Below are 22,937 nucleotides of genomic sequence, written 5' to 3' on the forward strand. Positions count from 1 at the left end.
AGTCTCACTCATTTTGGGACAGATGAGCAAATTCGCAGAACCCACTAGTCCAGTTTCCAAGTGCATTCCTGTCAAAACTGACTTGCATTTGGAGAGGTATATCCAATTTTCAATTTTACTCAAAATCTCCACTGATCCATTTGGTGCTTTCCAAACTTTTGCAGTGTATGTCATCAAAATGCATACAATCCACTGATAATGTACTGGTATTATCACTGGACTATTAATCCAGAGACCCGAGTAATGTTCTGGGGACCGGTTTGAATCCCACCATGGCAGATGGTGAAATTTGAATTCAGTAGAAATCTAGAATTAAGAATCTAAGACTGACCATGAAACCATTGCCAATTGTTGGGAAAAGCCCATCTGGTTCACTAACAGGCCCTATTTTGGGAAGGAATCTGTTACGCTTGCCTGGTCTGGTCCACATCTGACTCCATACCCATACCCTCATGTGACTGGCTCTTAACTGCCCTCTGGGCATTAAGGATGGGCAACAAATGCTGGCCTGGCCACCTTGATCCTATGAACAAATTAATTAAATGCATTCATAGGTGGTTAAAATAATACATCTCATTTTGTCTAAGAGCTTGAGGGAAAGGATTATTGTTAAGCATGTTTGTTAGATTTTTTTCAGTTTTTATTTAATCCAAATATAATCTTCAGAACAAAGCCTCCCTTTCAAAGCCACTTTTAATGAATTCCAATGTTTATGTAAAGATATTTTCTAATAAATCTGTTAGAACATAGAACAGTACAGCACAAGAACAGGCCCTTTGGCCCATTATGTCTGCACCAACCATGATGCCATTCTAAACTAATCCCACCTGCCTGCACATGGTCTGCATCCATCTATTCCCTGCCTGTTAATGTGTCTGCCTAAAAGCCTCGTAAATATTGCTATCATATCAGCTTCTACCACCTACCCTGGCAGCATGTTCCAGACACCTTTCACCCTCTGTATAAAAAAACTTGCCTCACACATCTCCTTTAAACTTTCCCTTCTCACCTCAAACCTATGCTCCCTCATATTTGACATTTCCACCCTGGGAGAAAGACTGCAACAATTCACCCTATCCATGCCTCTCATATTTTGTTTACTTCTACAGGTCACACCTTAGGGTCCAAAACTCCAATCCAAGCAACATCCTGGTTAACCTCTTTCGTGCCCTTTCCAGAACCTCCACATCCTTCCTATGGTGTGGTAATCACAACTGCATATAATACTCCAAATGTGGTCTAACAAATGTCTTATACAGCTGCAAATAACTTGGCAAATTTTAAACTCAGTGTCTGACCAATGATGCCCAGCATGCTGTATGCCTTCTTTGTCCCCTTATCCACTTGTGTTGCCTCTTCAGGGACTTGCAACCTAATATCCCTCTGCCATTTACTGTGCTTTCCTCTTGCTTTTGACCTCTCAAAATCATCACCTCATCCTGACCAGGTTAAACTCCATCTGCCATTTCTCTGCCCAACTTTCTGACTGATCTATATCCTGCTCTGCCCTTTGTCAATCTTCCTCACTATCCACACCTCCACCAACTTTTTATCTCATTTGCAAACTTATTAATCAGACTACCCCTTCCACAACTACCCTCTGTCTTCTATGACCAAGCCAATTTTGTATCCAACTTACCAACTCACCGTGGAACCCATGTGACTTAATCTTCCCAGCTGCTCCAGAGAAGCTTAATAATATTCCTGAAAAGGTTGATTGGAAAACATCAAAAACATTGCGTTGCCTCAGAAAGTGGAACTCCCCTGTTAGCTTCAGCCCCAGGCCAAAGATTTTCTCCTTCATCCCTTTAATGGACCCATCATGATGGCTGGAACACTAACCCCATTTTGTAAAATGGAGCAGCCTACATCCAATCTGCTTGAAGTTCTTTGAGCTCCATTAGAGTCACAGAAAAGTATGTGGAATCCTCAGCTGTAATACAAAGCCAGATCTGCTCATCAGGTACCAGTTTAATCTCTCAACATCTTTGCAAAGAGTTTAACATATTAACATAGTAGATTTACATGCAAGACTTATATTTTTATGTCAGTAGGACAGAGTTAATGTCAGGATTTTCCCAAGAGCAATAATATTTTATTCGCGATGTACTGTATTGCCATTCTGATAGAGGAGATGTGTACTGTAAGAAAAACATTTCTCTTGCATCTAGCATTAGGTCGATTAGTTTGCTGCACAGGCTGGATGAATTGCAAACTCTCTTTGATCTTCCCCAGCCACCGGTACACCTTAAATAGTACAAACCTATTCAGCAGTAAAATATTTATTTTTCCCACTTCAGTAATCCTTGCATGGCCTCTTTGGAAAGCATACGCCAATTAAAGCATTCTTACAATGTGGACTTGTCAGATTTAGCAGATCCTCTGGAACTACCCAAGTCAATTTATTTTTGAACACTTAATTGTCACAGGCCAATTTTTATTCTCAACCAACATCAGTAAAAATAATGTGCCAGATTTTACTGTCAGAATTACAATCTGATTCATAATACTCCTTTATTTACAGGGAAGCCAGATAGCCATTTCAGGTTAGATGAAGATGTACAATTAAGTACAAAAGTCCAAGCATTGCTTTGGATGTTGTACCATTCTACCATCAGTTTTGTGTAAACAGCCTTTTGCCTCATCTGCATTGAATGTTTTGAACTTGCTGTAGTTGCATCGTAGATACAAATTGAAGCTTCCCATGATATAAAGAGGTATTAACTAAAAACATAAATACCCCATGATGTGTGATAAGTATTGATAACACATTTCTCTTTTTTTTAAATCTTTAATCCAATTTTTCCCCCTTTTATTTTCTCCACTTTATTTGACAGGGAAGTCACCCCCTTTAAATCTATCATTCATTTCAATCCCCTCTTTATTAACCCTTTGATCTTTATTTCCCAATTTTAACTTTCACCGAGTTAGGAGATTGTTTTCCCTGTTCACTCAGTTCTTCCTTTTAATATGTTCATTTTCCCTTGCTGTGCAGTTAACTCCACCAGACTTTAAGAAATGTCATGCTTGAAAGGTGTTTGAGCTGAAGATTACAGCAGCAGTTCTAAGCAACAGCAGATACAGTGAGATGTGGTCCTACAGCAAAATCTGGTCATTATCTGTTCAATATTTCATTGTTACTTGCAGGACAATTCTGCACAAGAATTGGCTGTAACATTTCCAGTGATGAATTACTTACTGGTTAGCTCAGCTGGTTGTTTTATGAGCACAGTAATGCCAAGAGTGAAAAGTTCAATTCCTGTACTGCTTGAGGTTGCCCTGAAGGTCCTGTCTTCTCAACCTTATCCTTCAAATGAGGTGCAGTGAACCTCAAGTTATATCCACCACCAGTTGTTTCTCTCTAATGAGAGTGCAGCCATATGATCCTCTGGGACTGTGGTAACTTTACCTTTACACTGAGTATTTAATTGGCTGTAAAGCATGTGAGATAATCCTGAAGCTCATGATGATGGTTCTATAATTCAGTTTTTAGTTTCAACTTTTTTTGAACCCAGTTCCCAGGAATTTAAAATACTTGTCCATAATTCCCCAAAATAATTAATCTCATTCATGGTAGTTGAATTGAATATCAGTTTACAGATTTTTATTTCATTACAAAGCAGGTTGTAGGTTAAACATTTAGGTTAATTGTCACAGCTCACAAAGCTGGCGTGCCATAAGTCAAACCTGATGATTCCTAGAGTTGTCACAAATGTGAAAAGATTTAAGGAAACTATCCAAAGTTCCCAATACCTGATGGACAAACTCAAGTTAAAAGAAAACCCTCACCAAGTTTCAGTACTTAACAAGAAAATAACTGTTGTCTTTAAAAAATGACAATTAAAAAATATGAATTATTAACTTATAACTCTACAACTTAAGCTCTACCCCTTCTAAAACTCAACCCTTCACAAATAAACTGACTCACACAGTCAGACAAAACACGAACACTGTGGGTGGAAAAAGAAAGGAAGAATCAGGAAAACACAATTCAAAAGCACTTGTCTGAACTACAAAGAATCAATGAGTTGTTTCGTTCTCTACTTTTCCTTTTAGTACTTTGCCGTTGATGCAAATTGTTTGCACACTGATGCTCTCTTTCGTTCACTGGTTGAGAATTCATCTTTTCACTATCTTTAAAGGCATTTTTTTCTCTTTCAAAAAGAGATTTGCAAATGAGGGTGAGTTGAAGATATCGAGCTGTTACTGAACATTTTCTGTACTTCCACATGAGAGACAGAGTGAGACAGACAGAGAATTTTTTTTAATATGCTTTCTCTTTGCAGGATTTACTACTACAGTTGCCCCATAAATGCCTTGGTCACCTGATCAGAAGCACATCAGGACATTATTGACAATCAGCTTTCCATTATTTTAAAACCCATCTACTTCTGTTCCAGGAAAACACAACACTGTGTACAGAGATACTGGGAACTGCAGATGCTGGAGATTCTGTGATAACAAAGTGTGGAGCTGGATGAACACAGCAGGCCAAGCAGCATCTTAGGAGCACAGAAGCTGACGTTTCAGGCCTAGACCCTTCATCAGAAAGGGGGATGGGGAGAGGGTTCAGCAATAAATAAGAAGAGAGGGGAAGGCGGACCGAAGATGGATAGAGGAAAAGATAGGCGGAGAGGAGAGTATAGGTGGGGAGGTAGGGAGTGGATAGGTCACTCAGTGAACATGGTTTTTAAAACTAAAGCCATAAATTCGTTAGGCATGATTTTCACTTCATGAAACCATGCTGACACTCCTTGAAAGTGTTATTCACTCCTAAATACTTCACTATCACATCCTTTATAATGGGCTGTAATACTTTCTCAATTACAGATGTTAAGTTAACTGGCTTCTAGTTACACTTTTTTTTTGTCTCCTTTCCCTTCTAAAAAAAAGTGATACAATGGCAGTTTTTGATTCCTCTGCAACTTTTCCAGAATTTTAATGCTTTTTCATAGATTACTACCAGTGCATCAACTATCTCTGCACCTACTTCCTTTACCATTCTAGGAGGTAACCCATCAGATTCAGGGGACATATCAGCCTTTAGCCCCATTAATGTCCATAGACCTTTTCTTGAGTAATGATAGTTAATGTATTTATATCTTCTCCTCCCTCTGACCTTGATTATTTAGTACTTTTGTAATACAATTAGTCTCTTCTGCTGTGAAGACTTATACAAATTATTTAATCGACTCCTTTGCTACTCTTTGGTTCATGTTATTTCCCGAGCCTCATTCTCTAAGGAACAAATGTTCATCCAGTTATAGAGCCACACAGCATGGAAACAGACCCTTTGGTCTAACCAGTGCACATGTCCCAACATGTCCCCAAACTAATCTAGACCCACCCATCTATGCTTGGCCCATATCCCTCCAAACCTTTCCTACTCATGAACTCATCCAAAAGTATGTTAAACATTGTAACTGTACTTGTATCCACCACTGGCAGTTCATTCCACACACAAACCACTATCTGTGTAAAAAAGTTACACCTCATGTCCATTTTTAAATCCTTCTCCTCTCATCTTAAAAATATGTCCCTTAGTTTTGAACTCCCCCACCCGTGGAAAAGACCCTTGTCATTCACCTTATCAATGTGCCTCATGATTTGTAAACCTCAATAAGGTCACCATTTTGGCTTTTCACTTCCTTCTTATACATTTAAAGAAGCTCTTATGATCTGTTTTGACATTACATGCTAGTTTACCTCCAAAGCTTATTTTGTCTCTCATTTGTTCTTGATCATCTTTGTTGGTAATTAAAACCTAACCAATCCTCTAATTTCCCACTAATCCTTACCACATTGTAGCTTTTAAATCTGAAATTACCCTTTATTGGTTAACTACTTATTATTAGGTACAATACAGTATAATTGGCTCCACCATGAGCAATTGATGCGGTCTTTACATATTAAGTAGTTAAGTTCTTTTGTTAGCTTTGTGTCAAGCTCACCCCTTGTTCCTACTGCTGAAATCCTCATTCATATTTTGGTTAGCTGTTGCCCGTGTGTTAAATCAAACAAAATCCTTTTGCTTGCTGACCTACATTAGCTCCTTGTCAAAGAACATTGTTTGTAAAATTATAATCCTTGCCTTCAATTCCTCCATGGCCTCTGTAATCTCCTCCAGCCATACAATCTTTCAAGTTATCTGCACTCACCTAAATGCAGCTTCTTGACCATCCCCAATTCTAATTGCTTCACGGTTGTGGCTACACTTCAGACACCTCAGGCCTGTTGTATGAAATTTTCACTCTCTGCCTTGAAAACTCCCTTAAAACCTATCTCTTTGATCAAGGTTTTGTTTGTTTCATTTAATGTAGTTATGTATCATACTCTGAATTATACTTATCCATTGAACAGCCTTGGCACATTTTATCATTAGAGGTGCTAGATAAATGTAAGTAGTCAATGTCAAAAGTAATATTAACATTGTATACTTCACAGAGGATAATCAAACGTCCCAAATTTTATGCTTCTTCCCTATATTCCAGGCAATTGTCCTGTGTCTGAGGTTGATTGCTATCAATTTGGATCCAATTCAGTGGTTGAGACATAAAACCCAGAATAACTTTATTTTTGTTTAATCAGCCTGCTTAAACATGTAATGGCATAGTTCCTTAGGTAGGATGTGAACTCAGAGTTTCTGACCGCAAGGTAACCACTGTGGCACATTATCACTGCACTACAAGTGGCACGTGGTCTTCTTGTTGCTCCCCTTTTAAGTAAAAACTGACAGTGCTGGGGAAACTCATAAGGTCTGCCTGGATCTGCAGACAGACAATGAGAGTTCGAGTATCAATTCTGATGTGATTCTTCAGCAGAACTCTTCAGGCCCTCTTTTAAACATTTGCAGAACCCAGCCCCCACCCACTCCCACAGGATGTCCACGTTCTTCAAGGACCGCAACTTTCCCCCCCACAGTGGTCGAGAACACCCTTGACCACGTCTCCTGTATTTCCCGCAACACATCCCTCACACCCCACCCCCACAACAACCGCCCCAAGAGGATTCCCCTCGTTCTCACATACCACCCCACCAAACTCCGGATACAACGCATCGTCCTCCGACACTTCCACCATCTACAATCTGACCCCACCACCCAAGACATTTTTCCATCCCCACCCTTGTCTGCCTTCCGGAGAGACCACTCTCTCCGTGACTCCCTTGTCCGCTCCACACTCCCCTCCAACCCCACCACACCCGGCATCTTCCCCTGCAACCGCAGGAAGTGCTACACTTGCCCCCACACCTCACCCACATCCCAGGTCCCAAGATGACCTTCCACATTAAGCAGATGTCCACCTGCACATCTGCCAATGTGGTTTACTGTATCCATGGTACCCGGTGTGGCTTCCTCTACATTGGAGAAACCAAGCAGAGGCTTGGGGACCGCTTTGCAGAACACCTCCGCTCGGTTCACAATAAACAACCGCACCTCCCAGTCGCCAACCATTTTAACTCCCCCTCCCATTCCTCAGACGACATGTCCATAATGGGCCTCCTGCAGTGCCACAATGATGCCACCCGAAGGTTGCAAGAACAGCAACTCATATTCTGCTTGGGAACCCTGCAGCCCAATGGTATCAATGTGGACTTCACAAGCTTCAAAATCTCCCCTTCCCCCACTGCATCCCAAAACCAGGCCAGTTCTTCCCCTCCCCCCACCGCATCACAAAACCAGCCCAGCTCGTCCCCTCCACCCACTGCATCCCAAAACCAGTCCAGCCTGTCTCCGCTTCCCTAACCTGCTCTTCCTCTCACCCATCCCTTCCTCCCACCTCAAGCCGCACCTCCATTTCCTACCTACTAACCTTATCCCGCCTCCTTGACCTGTCCCCTCTCCACCTATCTTCTTTTCTCTCCATCTTCGGTCCTCCTCCCCCTCTCTCCCTATTTATTTCAGAACCCTCTCCCCATCCCCCTTTTCTGATGAAGGGTCTAGGCCCGAAACGTCAGCTTTTGTGCTCCTAAGATGCTGCTCGGCCTGCTGTGTTCATCCAGCCTCACATTTTGTTGTCTTATGCCTGAATATCACTTGGCTTTACTCTACTTCATAAGGAATCACACATGCAGGTTTTTCTTTTAGTTTCCTTTTATGAAGTGAATAATGTCGTTCTGAAAAAGGGTCAACTGGACCCGAAACCTTTCCTGCCTTATCTCCGTAGATGCTACCCGACCTACTGTGTTTCTCCAGCAATTACAGTAAACTGTGTGCAGAGTCTAACTTCTGAGTTTTACCTGCTATTGAAAAATTGGTATAATTAAAAATGTATGGTAGTTCATTAAAATTAATGCCAGTGGTTACTTTAACAGTTTATTCTTCCAGAGATTTTGCACTTGTTAAAAGGAATCCTAATCCCAGTGAGTGAACCAAAGTCAGTAACTGTATTTTTCCAGTGCGTAAGAGTCACACAAAACAAAGAAAAACTACACGCAATTCCTGACACTGTCCAGAAATACAATTTTATCCCTTGTACGCTGCTGATTAGTTTACCTCAATCGCCCTCAACAGGCAGGGAGGACTCTTCCCTCACTGCGAAAACAGCGCCCCCGGCAGTTGGGGAGGATTCCATTCCATCCATTGGTGCAGAAACAGCGCCCCCGGCAGTTGGGGAGGATTCCATTCCATCCATTGGTGCAGAAACAGCGCCCCCGGCAGTTGGGGAGGATTCCATTACATCCATTGGTGCAGAAACAGCGCCCCCGGCAGTTGGGGAGGATTCCATTCCATCCATTGGTGCAGAAACAGCGCCCCCGGCAGGTGGGGAGGGTCCCATTTCGTCCATTGGTGCAGAAACAGCGCCCCCGGCAGGTGAGGAGGTATAGTTTTCCCATTTCTTCCGCCTGGACCCCCGCCTCTCCTGTGGAAAGAGTTTCTCGGTCACTGTCCGATTGCTGGGGCCGGAAAGTTGTAATGTCCGCTGATTCGGCGAAGAAGCGAAAAACCAAAGTGATTCGGAGTGATGGCGGAACGGTGGAGAAGGAGAGCAGAAAGGCTCGGGGTGATGGAGACCAGGTGGGGAGAGGCTGAATCCGATGAGGCTAGGGTGCCGAGGCCTAGCCCGGCCCGACCTGTCCAGGCCAACACATTGAGCTGTTTGTTCACATACAATAAGCAGAAGGGGAGCCTAATCCCTCCTGACAGATACCTTGTTCCCCTGTGTAGGAATGACTGAACGTGAAGGGATATGAGAGCGCGAACATTTTATTTTATTGGACTTTTACCCGAAATTTCTGTTGAAACTGGTTGTGTTTGGGCTAAAGAGTATCTCAGTATCCTGTTGTCCTTTGAAAGTTGAAGTTAAAAGATAAATCTCCGCATCTGGAATTTTTTTTAATTTTAGGAGATATAATTTCAGTCTCGAGTGCTGGTATAATCAGCTGAACCGGACTAAAGTTGATTCAGTGTTTGAGCAGAAACCACAAATTTAAGAATCCTTCCTGATGTTATGTCCAACCCTTTCACATTTTATAATTCCTATTTGGCAATGTCACTTATTTAGCCACCTCAATGTACATCAGTAGTCATTATCAGTTACTGTTAATTGTTTGTAATTTCTATAAAACTGTAAAATACATGTATGTGTTCTTTATTAGGAGAGTAAAGTTTATAGTGAAGAGGCGGAAGTGGAGACACGAGACCCTGCTAAAGACTATGATATGTACAAGAAAACCTGTGAGGATCTCCAAAGGTTGATGGCTGAGATTCATGAATTAAAGAGTAAAGGAGGAAAAGATGCTGTAAGTGGCACTGAATTTATTTAAGTGAAAAAAAATCAAACACTGTGCTGAAAATCTCAGCTGAAAGTAGAAATTACTGGAAATTCTAAATCTGGAGTAGCTATGGTTAGAAGAAGAGAGGTAATGTTTCAGGCTGATAATCTTTCACCAGAGTTGATAGATCATTGAGCTGAAATGTCAACTCTTCCCTCAATTCAAGGATGCTGCCAGACTGCTGAGTATGTACAGCATGTTCTGTTTTTATTTACATTTTAATCTTTTTCCCCAGGTAAGTAGCAAGAGCAGTGAATCGCACATTCACGTCTATATTGTTTTTAAAACTTACTATAATTCAATTTGGTAGTCTAATATAGTTCCTAACTGGCCTTAGATGTTAAAACTAGACGGGCTGTAAAGGAATGAGAAGGCAGGTCAGTAAAGGCGGCACGGTGGCTCAGTGGTTAGCACTGCAGCCTCACAGCGCCGGGATCCGTGTTCGATTCCAGCTTCGGGTAACTGTCTGTGCAGAGTTTGCACATTCTCCCCGTGTCTGCATGGGTTTCCTCCGGGTGCTCCGGTTTCCTCCCACAATCCAAAGACATGCAAGCTAGGTGGATCGGCCATGTTAAATTTCCCGTAGTGTTAAGGGGTGTGTGGGTTATAGGGGGATGGGTCTGGGTGGGATGCTCCAAGGGGCGGTGTGGACTTGTTGGGCCAAAGGGCCTGTTTCCACACTGTAGGGAATCTAATCTAATCTAAAGGGTTGGGTATTTAACACCTGATGCTTGCTGAACTGCTGCTGGAAGAAATTTTAAGAACTATGGACATAATACAGAATAGTATTGTATGTATTTTTTGGATGTCATAATTTTGCTTCTGTGTTTTTATCTGTAAATAAAAATTGAATAATGGTGTAACAGAGTGATGTGGCCTGCTGTCAGAAGAGATAGTAAAATGAAGGAAATGTCTTGGGTATTTTCTCATGGTAAGCTGACTCCTTGAACCACTGCAGTTCCTCTGATACAGATATAGCTGCAGAGCTGTTGGAGAAGCAGTTCCAGGATGTTGACCCAGCAAAAGAATGATAAGGTATTGCAGCAGGTGTATGCCATATGGCCTATTGAGTCTGATCTGCATCGACTATATGAACTAGGCACAAGAATAGGCTACAGATCCTGCTCTACCATTCGATAAGGTTATGGCTGATCTAATTTTAACCTCAACTTTGCATTCTTGCATACCCTGGATAATCCTTCTTTCCCTTGGTAATCAATCTGCCATTCGATGAGATCATGGCAGAGCTGCCACTCCTGAACTGCACTTCCCCCATAACCCTTGATTCCCTTACTGATTAAAATTTTGTCTATCTCTGCTTTGCACATTCTTAACAACCTAGCCTCTGTGGTAAAGAATACCACAGATTAAACATTTTCTGAGAGAAAAGATTTCTTCACATCTCTGTCCTAAATGAGCAGCCCCTTGCTCTGACATTATGAGCAATGATATTTTTCTGGAGCAGCGATGTGTTTCCAAAACATCATGGTGAGTGATTTGGAAGATAATCTGTAAGTGGTGATGTTTCCATGTATCTGCTGTCCCGGTTTCTAAATGTTCAAGGTTGTAGGTTTGGAGACAAATGCTGTTAAAGGAGTGTTGATTTGCTGCAGTGCACCTTGTAAATAGTATACATTGCTTTCACTGCACATCGTTGGTGGAGGGAGTGATTGTCTAAGGTATTAACAGTGGTGTCAGTCAAGTAGGCTGCTTTGTCCTGGATGATGTTAAGCTTCTTGAGTGTTGTTGGAGCAGCACCATTTCAGGCAAATGGTGTCCTTTGAGAGTTTTCATTTATACCTTGTGCACGATGACAGACATTGGGGAGACAGATGGGTTACTTGTTGCAGAATTCCCTGTTCTCATAGCCACAATATAAACATTGATGGCAGGTCCAGTTCAGCATGTGGGCCTTGGTAACCCTCTGGATACTCGTAACCTACAAACCTTTGACTCAGCGATGACAATGTGGCTAACTGTGCCATGTTCACACTTTGAGGAGCTGTTAGCTGAAGATGTAAATGAAAATTAATCAAATATAATTGAAAAATCAGTAATAGGAAGAACTTCTTTATATAATTTGAGCTGACTTAATTGGGACAAAAATATTAGCATTGTTTATAATGTCATTGGATGCCATTTTGGGAGAGGAGTGGGCTAACTGGTTAGATTTCATGTTCAACTTTGCACATGTCATTCACACAGTGTCGTTTTGCGGGTTTATTACAACCTGCTGATATTTCGTAATACTTGTATGTGATGATAAACATTATATCTCATGAGAAAATTAAAATAGACAAAGTAAATTGAACTCAGCATTATATTCTTCATTAATCGTAATGCCATTATAAGGCTTTGTAATACACAGCTCAGAAAATTGTTAAAGATCTTTCTGAGCAAGTAATTGAAAGCCTTCAGTTAAAACTTGTCTCTGATCTGAGTAGCAGATTATACAGAGGAGGAGTGCCTGTGTAGGTCTCTGTTAAGGATTATTATGAATTAAGCTTAGATAATCATAAATTGAATCAGTGTGCAGCATTTGTATGAATAGGATACTTATTTCCATGTGCAGTAGAAAGATGACTGTACAGATATTGCATTGTGAAGACAGTTCAGCCAATTACTGCTTTCCTCTATTAAGGCACTTCAACTGAAAGAATTAAATTAAGAATATATGTTAGGAATACTTCTCTCAACCACAGGTCCTCCCAAAGCGTTTGACAGTCAAGTAAATGCTTATGCAATGTAGTGCGGCATCCTGTCTGAGTATAGCAATTTCCTATAAATAGCAGTTACTGATGGGAGGTAATCTTTCGGTGATGTTGTTGTAAAGTAGGTTCTGGATAGTTCTATAGGGAGAATACCTGTGCTGCTCTTAGAATAATGTCATGGAATCTTCTATGTTCACATGATCACAGTGCATTGGCTTCACCTCTGATCCAAAGAGAACACCTCTGGAATGTCAGCCTAGATTGCGCTCAATTTTCTGAATGCTCAGACTTCTAACACAATGAGAGAAGTTCTTTCCAAGAGTCAGTACTGACAACTGGCATGTGTTTAGCAGGAGAGCCCAAGCTACATTTCCCCATTTTGAGGTGCTAAGAACTTTACATTTGCACTGCATCTAATTCTCCTTTCCCTTCTTATAGTCAGCAGAGATTGATGAACGGCGGATCCAGAGCTGTATTCATTTCATGACTCTAAAGAAGTTAAACCGTTTGGCTCATATCAGGTTAAAAAAAGGTCGAGATCAAACTCATGAGGTAGGTACTACATGCATCAAAGTGGGGAGTTTTTGAAGTCTCTTCATTTTGGGATTTTATTGGCCAGAAGTCAAAAATAAAATCCATCACTCTTCCTTCAGTCCCCATTTCCTTTACCACCATTTCGAAAATAAATAATATATCTATTTTGTTAACTTCCTGAACAAGTTTTTTGTTTGTAGGTATTGGTGTGTTCACCGAGCAGGCAGGTTTGATACCAGACATTTTTCCCCCTCACTAAGTGACATCCTTAATGCTGTGGAGCTCCTGTGAAGTGCTGTTGTCTTGTGTCGGTTCTTATTTATGTGGCCTGGTTTTTGCTGCTTTTTATGGATGCCAGTTCCAGTTGTCGGTTGTAATGGTCGCTAGATCGGGTCTACTTCAGTGTGTTTATTGAGAGAGGTCGCGGATGAATGTCAAGCCTCCAGGAATTCCCTGGCTGTCCTCTGTTCGGCTTGTCTGACAAGCCGAACCAGCATCTATCGGAAGCTGCAAAAACCAGACCATATAAATCTGAACCAGTACAAGACAACAGCACTTCACAGGAGGCACCACAGCACTGAGGATGTCACCAGCTCGGCAAACACACCAACATCTACAACCAGCACCTGAGCTACAAATTTTCACTCAAACCCTGAATACTTTTTGTTTGCTTTTGTAAATGTATTTAAATTTGCTTGGCTGTCTTATGGAGACTTTGCCCAGTCTTTTGTGGGATAACTATGTAATTGTACAGAATAATGATTTTTTTTCCCGGTAGTAATTACTTGCGGAATATTAACTCAATAGATTAGTAGCTACAGTCAGCAAGTCTCTTACATGAATTGGGTTTGGAAATTTATGACAACTTTGAACATTGTTCATTCAGAATTGACTTTTTTTTAAATAGTAATGCAAACAAATTGACTAAATGTAAACACTTTGGATACAAGAAGTTCTAGCTGTTGTTTTTCAGGCCAAACAGAAAGTCGATGCTCTTCATCTTCAACTTCAGAATCTTCTCTATGAGGTGATGCATCTCCAAAAGGAAATCACCAAGTGCTTAGAGTTCAAGTAAGTTTCTCCCATTAACAGGATAAATTTTTCTTATAGTTTCCTGTTCTAATTTTTTCTTTTATTGCATCCAAATGTTGGTGCTTGTCAAATCTCTTCAATGTTCTGCTTATCCGTTTATTCCACATTATTCATTGACCCAAATTTCTCCAGAAATGTCTCAGTTTCTCTATTGCATAGTTTAAAGTTATGTTTGGATGGGTAGTTTTTATTATACAAGTTGATGTTGTGCATTAGCAGTCACTCAGAAAAGCATATTGTCAGATTTTAATATTTTCTTTGTTTCCCTGGCAAAATCAGCATTTATTGACAATCCTTACTTACCCTTGAGAAGAAAATGGTGAGCATTCCTCTTGAACCACCATAGTATCTATCAAGTAAGTAATCCCACTGTGCCATTGGTGAAAGTATATTTCCAGATTTTGACACAGCAACAATGAGATATTTTCAAGTCAGAATAAAGTTTGACGTGGAGGGGAGTTTTCAGGAGATGATGTTCCCATGCACTTGCTGCAATTGTGGGTCTTGGCCGTAGATATCATGGTTTTGGCAGGTGCTGATGAACAGGGCTTGTCAGTTTGACTCACTCCACCTTGAGATAGTACGACACCAGTGGTAGTATAGTAGTGTTGGAGAGTATAGATATGAAGGCATCTGAAGGTGTGAATGATCTACACAAATCAGATTTTCATCACCCTTGTATGTCACGCCAGATGGGCACACAATTGAAATAGTGGACTGAACTTGGCTTTCCATGTGTCTGAATTTATAAGAATTTACTTTAACTTTGGTGAAGCAGCAGTTCTAAAATCTATAGTCTTAATATAAGTTCAGGCAGATGTTTCTAATTTCTGTCTTTCTGTGCTGTCTTTTAGATCAAAACATGAAGAGATTGACTTAGTGGATGTGGAAGAATTCTATAAAGAGGCACCCTTAGACATTAGCAAGCCTAACCTCACCATGAGTGATCCACATCAGCAGACTCTGTCTCGCTTAGACTGGGAACTTGAACAGCGTAAAAGGTATGGAGATGTTGATAGAATGATACAACACAGAAAAAGGCCATTCAGTTCATTTTGCATGGTTTCTTTAGAGACCTATCCCATTAGTTCTTTTCTACTCTTTACCTCCATATCTGGGCAATTATTTTGTTCTTTCAAGGATTTATTCCATTCCCTTTTGAAAATTGTTGTTCAATCTGTTTCCCTTTCAGGTAGTGTGTTCTGGCTCATAACTTGCTGAGTTAAAATGTTTTATCTAGTGCCACCTTAATCCTTTTGCTTTATACGTATTTCCTCTAATTACTGACCCTTTGTCATTGGAAGCAATTTCTCATATGTGGTCTACAAAAAACATTCAAGACTTGGAACATCTACAAAGTCTGTTCTTCACACAGCTGAAAAATTGTCAGTCTGTCCACACAACTCCCTGGTCTCATGCTAGTAAATGCTTCTCTGTCTCTCAGTTCTTCGTATCATTCCTAAAGTCAGGTGGCCAGTCCTGAGCACACTGCTCCAGCTGGGTCCTAGCCAATATATTGTGAGGATTTATTGTTATGACCCAGGGCAGAAAAGTGCACTTTCTTTATTTCTTTAATTCTTTAATTATTTCATTTCTTTAATTCTGCTATTGGGATCATTTATTTTTATCATATCCTTTGTCTCTATTCCCCTGCTTTACTGTTGACATTGACAGTATTGTTAATAAAGGCATGCAAAATACTGATTTAGTACCTCAGCTATGATATTGGCTTTTTCCTAATCAACTTTTACTGTTTATATATTTGTAAAATAGACCTTTAAGCTCCCTTTAAGTTGCCAGTGAATATGTTCTCATACACGTACCTTGCACTTCTTTTTTTTCAGTTTTGTCTTAAACTTTTAGTGGATTATTTTCTGGCTCTGTACAAAAAGCTCTCTCAATCCATTAATTTTCATTTGTAGGTTGGCTGAAAAATATAAAGAATCACTAGCAAACAAAGAGAAAATTCGAAAAGACATTGAAATCAAAAAAGAATATTTAAACAGTCTTCAGCCAAGACTCAACACTATTATGCAGGTATTTGGGAAAATGCATTTCAACTTTATATGAAAACCTTAATATTTTTGATTGTGTACTAATGATTTAAAAAGCATTTTTTGGATCATGATCCAGGCAATCATGGTTGACTCCATATAACATCTATACTACTTATGAAACAAAATACTTGCATCCAGTTTGTTAAAGTTTTGAAACTCCTCAAAGTTGGGAAAGGTCAGTTAGTATCAGTTATGGCATCTCCAGTGTTGTTGATATGATTATTGCAAGCTCCATCCAACCTCACAACCAAATACACAAATAATATCATGTGAGTTTGTACTTTTTGGAACTTCAAACATTTTATGAGAATTTCACTGCTGATTGGAGGTGGGAAGGGAATGGAACTCTTCTTTGATTTTCTTACTCTGCTGAACATTATTAGGATTATGCTGCAAGGTTGTCCAACGTTTTTGTATGGTGGGCATGGGGCATGTTTCAATTTTGTTCTCATTAGGGGTGGGTTGGGGTGCTCTAGTGAAAAGGTTTCAGAAGGAGAAAGCCTGGCACAACAGCCAATATGAATAAAAGGAAAAAAAAATTCCAAAGCACTAAAACAATAACTTAAACGAATAATTATTCAAAACGCACATAAGAAAGCGCCAAGCAGCAGAGCTGCTATGAATAAACACTGTTTGCTTTATTGACTATTTATTTTACTACTCCATTAGGCATCTTTACCAGTCCAAGAATATCTTTCCATGCCCTTTGACCAAGCTCATAAACAATATGAAATAGCTAGACACCTGCCTCCTCCGTTATATGTGCTGTACGTTCAGGCAAATTCATATGGGCAAGCTTGTGGTAAGTCAAATGTATAGCAGCCGAGTATCTTGGCATGTATAGATTTCAAAATCGTGATGTATTTGTTTTCGTTTCCACTTTGTTTCTATAAATTGCTGAAGTTAGTGCATATAAAATTTATTCAAACTTTTTGAAAATCTTAAACTTTCTTTTATGTTTTATATGCAACTATTGAATTAGTAAATTTATGCACTAACTTTTTTTTCTTTTGAAATGTTATGCACCTTCAACGTTTCTTCATATTAGTATTTGTTGCTCTAATATTTTCTATCCTTCTTATTTCTGTATTGCACAATGTTGCCAGATTTTGAAAAACTATTTCAGATAAGAAGTAATTTGACAAATGTGCCTTTTATGTTATGCTTTCTTACCAAGTCGTGTGTATAATTTAATAGAGAACATACAGGATGGCATTTGTGAGGCAGAAAAGGAACATACACCTGAATCTAGTAGCTTTGACTGTTTTACTTCTGGTTTCCTTATCTGCCATTTGTCAGCTAGTTACTTCTGTTTAGTTTTAAATTAGCATGCAAGATAAATTGCTGGATTAAGCTCAGCTTTGTTGCTGATCTGTTTTCTTTTACTGACATCGTGTCTCTCTTTCGCAATCCTATTTTCTAATCCTCTTCTGGCTGTGGTGGTGGATGCCCCATTAGCTCAGATGAACAAGGCCTCCCAGCCCTATGGGCGGGGTGAGTATTGGGACTTGAATATTGTTTTTTAAGCTTTGAATTCTTCTTGCATTTAGTATTGTGCTGCATGTATATTCTAACTACCAACAAACAGTGTAGATTATAAAATAATATTTTAAATCCAGATTTAAAATTTTGAGAAATAAAATTACAATTGTGAATTTGGCCAATTATTGCTATAGGCATGGCAAAAGAAATATTTGTCTTCAAGATTTGGATATATTATAAGAAATAGACAAAACTTCTTCAGTGATCAGCTTAATTATTGGAAATTTAACAAAATAATATCTTCTGGAATAAACTGAGCTTGTCATCATTGATCAGAATTTGTGACTTGTGGTACATATTAATTTTTCCTACATAAGTTATTATAGAACATATCTTTAGGTTCATATCTCAACCATATTGCATGAGATTTGCCTTGCTGAGTTAGACCTATTTCAACAGAAAAGAGATTGCAGTGTTTCACTTAGAATGTAGTAATGTCTAAGTGTGCACACATGAGTGTATATATATTTACACATGCCTTTCTGCTGCCTGTATTTTGACTGATACTATCTGCTTATGTTTTAAATTTATACTAAATTATTGCCAGCGTGAAACACTTCAGTACTTCACCCAAGCAGATTTTGACCTCGTTCAATGATTGTATTAACTCTTTTTTAAATGTACTGTTTCTCTGCTAATATTTCAATTCTTGTAGCAGTAGGATGAGCATCTGGCTAGCTCATCCTAATACTGGTCTACATTACACTATCCCTATCAATTACCCATTAATACCAATAATTAGCATAGCATGTTCGTAATACGTGCTTTGAAAAAAATGCAACACAGAAAAAAACTTCTCACCATGTCTAAAGACTGGTAAAAATCTTACTATAAATTTTGAGTCAGCAGCTTGCTGCTGAACCAAAGGAAAGTTGCCCAGAAAAATCTAAATTTCTGTGGCTTGGACCTCCTCTTTCCGAACAGCAGATTAAATCTGATGCAAAGTCATGGGGATCTCCAGGTGTCTAGCAGTGGTGAGATTACCAAGCAGGGTAAGCACCCACTCATTGAAGTATTCATGCGTACATAAAAATGCAGAACATAAATGCACAGAAAATCTTCATACTATTTGAAATTTTCAGAATGCAAAATTATTTTGGATCAAGGCCAGAGCTAAAATACTATAATTTTTTTTTAAAAAGTGAAATATAGAATAACATAGAAACTAATAGGATAAAACTGGATGTTTTCATCAATTTACTGGTTGTTTAGGGAATGTTGTGAATGGCTTATCTCCTAGACGATCATTTGATTACTGGCAGCAACTTTTAGGTGTCAGCTTTATCGTGCACATGTGCGGACTCCTGAAATTACCAATTGAATAATTTGAGAGCGTGCTGGCAGTTTCACCATCATTATTTTCACACAATCCAATCATTCAAATTGATGTATTTATGATGCCACAAAATAATTTCATAAAAGTTGGTTAATTTTCCATAAATGCTACAGTCGTCCCTGACCAACAAATCATTGTACCCTCATGTCCAAGCAACAAGTGCAGGTACATTTTATACTTCTAACATTTTAAAAATTATTCTTTTCGCAATGTATTTTCCCCACACTCTTGCACGTGTAACCAGCAATGCATACATTAACCGACTTTGTCACTTTTAGGAGCATAATAAACTCCTGAAGTAAGAAGTAATACTGCATTCAATATAAAATTTGGTATGAATTATTGCAGTGTTAAATAATTTGACCTTCTTTGTTTTATAATTTCTTTTTCCAAATACTTCATCCAGCTAAGTAGCATCCATGCAGATTCTTCTTCTGATTTTTATGCACTTGAGGAATTTTTGGTACCTTGTGGCATTTAATTTGCGGACATGCAGTAATTAATCAGGAGCATCTCAAGTTTACAGGTGGCTGGTCTCTCCTAAATTGCACTGTACAAATTTTAAGTAGTATGGGGAACCATTAGAGTAGTATCCTGTAATGTAACTGGAAATATGAAGCTTTGTGTGTGTTCTTTCAATGAATTTAAGCTGTTAATGCTATAAGCACTATTGTTCTAGGGGAATGAAATTTTAACAGAGTTGCTAGGTGCACTAAACCTGAAGATATTGCCAAAGCAACAACTCAGTCATTACCTGACCTAAATAAAAACAAAGTGCTGGAAAAATTTAGCAATTTTGGTCACATCTCTGAAAGAAAGAAATATGATTTCTTTAGAATTAGAAAGAGGTAGAAACGTGATTGAACTCAAGCTGTTGAAAAACGAACGACACGTGAACTTTATCCTTCAGTATGATTTAATTTTTCTAGTAATTGCTTGTCTATATCTCGTCTTCATGTTGTTGCTTTCAGACAGATGTGCTTAGTTCTGCCATTAACACTCACTCTGGATCAATGGCTTTTTCTTTACTCTATCAGTTACCATTCCGTTATCCTTTTGGTCCATGACACTTTTTTGTCATTTCATATTTCATACCCTCTAATTTATGCCTGAGCTTTCCTTTTCCTCACAACATAAAAATCATCTAATTAAAAGTCTAGCAGAGCACCAGGAAACTGCACCAACTGTTTTTCACAAGTCATACTGACATTACAATTTCAGTCCCCTTATCGTTCTGTTACATAACAAAAAATAATTTCCACAAATATCTGCCTTCTAGGTTGAAACTATCATCAGTATCAATAAACCATATTGCATTTGATAGGATGATATGTAAATTTCTCATTATTGTTTAGATAAAACAACATCAGCTCCAAAGAAAACCCATATTGGACAAAAATATTTCTCCTACTGCTGATAATGTCAGACCTGCTGAGTTATTCAATATTTCAGATGTACAATATGCTGAAAGACCTGACATAAATTTGCCTAAGGCTGCTTGATGCCTTTAGTTTCATCCGTTTAATGACAAAAACATATCACGATATTCCCATATCACCAAGTATAAATTGTTATAGTGATGCTAGTTATTGTACAATGACAGTTCTGATTATTGCCAGTTAAGATTTTGCAAACGAACTTAGTAATATGTTTTATCTAAACAATAATGAGAAATTTACATATCATTCTATCAAATGCAATATGGTTTATTGATACTGATGATAGTTTCAACCTAGAAGGCAGATATTTGTGGAAATGTATTTTTGTTATGTAACAGAACGATAAGGGGACTGAAAATGTAACGTCAGTATGACTTGTGAAAAACAGTTGGTGCAGTTTCCTGGTGCTCTGCTAGACTTATAATTAAATTTTACATGGAATTCTGATACCATAACTCCTTGTTGCATAAATTGCTTCTTGTAAGATACTGTACAAGGAAAATGAGTCATGTTGCTTTGCTATAAGGTAACGTGACCATTACAAGGAAAATGTGTTTTAACCATCTTTATTTTCTGACATTGATCCTGTGCGATTACATAGATCAAGTTAATATCTTTCTCTTGTCAGATAAGAATCTTACAGTAGCTATTGATGGAGATGTTGAAGAAGCCAAGGCACTTGCAAGACCGCCAGAGGACTCCCAAGGTAACTGTGATTTGGGTGGAAATTGGGGCTAAATGGGTTTGTAGTTGAAATTCACTTTTCCTTTAATTAGCAACCAATTCCACCACCCCCCCCCCCCCCCCCCCCCTTGTCTCCCACACTCACCCTCCGCTCCACCCAATGACTCAGCGATGTTGTCTGGTATTTAATGAAGCTATATGGTTCAGGAATTAGTTTGTCCTCAGTTTGATCTTAGTTGGTGACTGTTGCATCGACACTTTGGTCCAGATTGCAGCAGTGGGAGCAATCCGGTAGGGTTCAGATTCCATTATTTTCAATAATTAAGATTGTGCAAGATCAAGACACTATTTATTTTGCTTGGTTATTTTTGTGCAGATGATGAAAGTGACTCCGATGCTGAGGAGGAGCAGACCACAACAGTAAGTAGCTATTATTTTAGCTGAAATCAGTCTGATCAGTGGATGCTTCGTGGCTGTAGTTCATTCTTCAAACCCCTATTCCATTAACCAACAATCACCAAACTGAAATTGCTGGAAATGCTAGACAGTGTTTCAAGTAGTAACTATTCTTCCAGAACTGAAATTTTAGAAGCACTTTTTTTTAATTGTATGATCAAAAGTTTAGATGCAGTGATATTGCTTAGATGTGTTTTGCCATATTAAAAGTAGACTGGCATTCTGGTTATGTAGTTAGTGTAGATTTTATGGAAAATCACAATGAATATATCAACTGCAGCAAAAAAGAGACTTGTATTTAAGTAGCTTTTCTCAACAAGCAGATATCTGAGCACTTGCAGCTAATGAAGTAATTGTTGAAATGTCAACCACTGTTATAAAGTAGGAAGGGCAGCAGCCAATATGTTCAGAGCAAACTCGCACAAACAGCCATGTGATGACCAGGAATGCTGTTTTTTTGTAATTTTGATTGAAAGATTAAAATTGTCTGGGACCCTGGAAATAACTCCCATGCTTTACTTTGAAATGGAATCTTTTACAGCCAAGGCGAAAGGACCTTGGTTTATCATTTCACCTCGACTGTATCTCCAACAGTGCAGTACACCTTCAGTGCAGCATTGAGTATCAGCCTTGGCTTTTGTATGCAAATCCTGGAGGCGGACTTGAATCTGGAACATTGTTAGACCGGTGTGAGGACTACCAATGAGCCACTGTTGTTGCAATGAATCCTCAGTATATATAGTAATATTTATATATAGTGTAATAAAAGATGCAATATGATGTACAATGGTCAACAATTATTTTCTATGTAAACAAAGCATACCTAATACAGCAAACTTCGTTTTGACTGGCACTCTCGATAGACTGGCAAAAATTATATCCCCGAAATACTGGATTTTTATTGTATTATCACGGTCTCTGTGATGTCCAAGTAGTCAGTTGAGGGTGCGACTGAGAAGGCTGTCTGCAAGGAAGTTCTATTTAAGTTATTATTTAAATGACTTATACTGTAAGTAAAGCACAACAGTGATGCGTATACCTGCTACATTGTGTTTCAATTACTATTTTTACACTGATTCTGTGGATCTCTTGACCAACTGGAATATTTAATCAATTGTACGCTCTTGGTCCCAGAAGTGTCGGTTAATAAAAAGTTTGCTGTACTTATCAATTTAGTGTATAAAAATTGGAACATGGTTGAAAGTAGTGACTTCTAATGAGGAATAAGTTCAGAGTAAATGAAATGTACAGTCATTTCGCCAGGCTTGTACTTGAGGAATGCAGTTAAGAATGGGATTGATAATAGAAGGAT

General features: G+C 38.9%; 1 protein-coding gene across 2 annotated transcripts in view; it reads left to right on the forward strand.

Moving 5' to 3' along the window:
• The first annotated feature begins 8,838 nt into the window (after window positions 1-8,838).
• thoc5 (THO complex 5) overlaps window positions 8,839-22,937 on the forward strand; it is a 29,864-nt gene continuing 15,765 nt past the window's right edge. The window contains exons 1-10 of one of the 2 annotated variants that reach the window (XM_048556339.2): window positions 8,839-9,016; window positions 9,598-9,741; window positions 12,924-13,037; window positions 13,993-14,090; window positions 14,966-15,112; window positions 16,034-16,148; window positions 16,838-16,970; window positions 17,627-17,662; window positions 21,114-21,191; window positions 21,546-21,589. In XM_048556339.2, coding sequence (XP_048412296.1) covers window positions 8,915-9,016; window positions 9,598-9,741; window positions 12,924-13,037; window positions 13,993-14,090; window positions 14,966-15,112; window positions 16,034-16,148; window positions 16,838-16,970; window positions 17,627-17,662; window positions 21,114-21,191; window positions 21,546-21,589 — 1,011 coding nt within the window. In that variant the 5' untranslated portion in view covers window positions 8,839-8,914. The remainder of the gene's footprint in view (window positions 9,017-9,597; window positions 9,742-12,923; window positions 13,038-13,992; window positions 14,091-14,965; window positions 15,113-16,033; window positions 16,149-16,837; window positions 16,971-17,626; window positions 17,663-21,113; window positions 21,192-21,545; window positions 21,590-22,937) is intronic. The other variant, XM_048556340.2, reaches the window with a different exon arrangement.

Source organism: Stegostoma tigrinum, chromosome 26, assembly GCF_030684315.1.
Source record: "Stegostoma tigrinum isolate sSteTig4 chromosome 26, sSteTig4.hap1, whole genome shotgun sequence".
Classification (NCBI taxonomy): domain Eukaryota; kingdom Metazoa; phylum Chordata; class Chondrichthyes; order Orectolobiformes; family Stegostomatidae; genus Stegostoma; species Stegostoma tigrinum.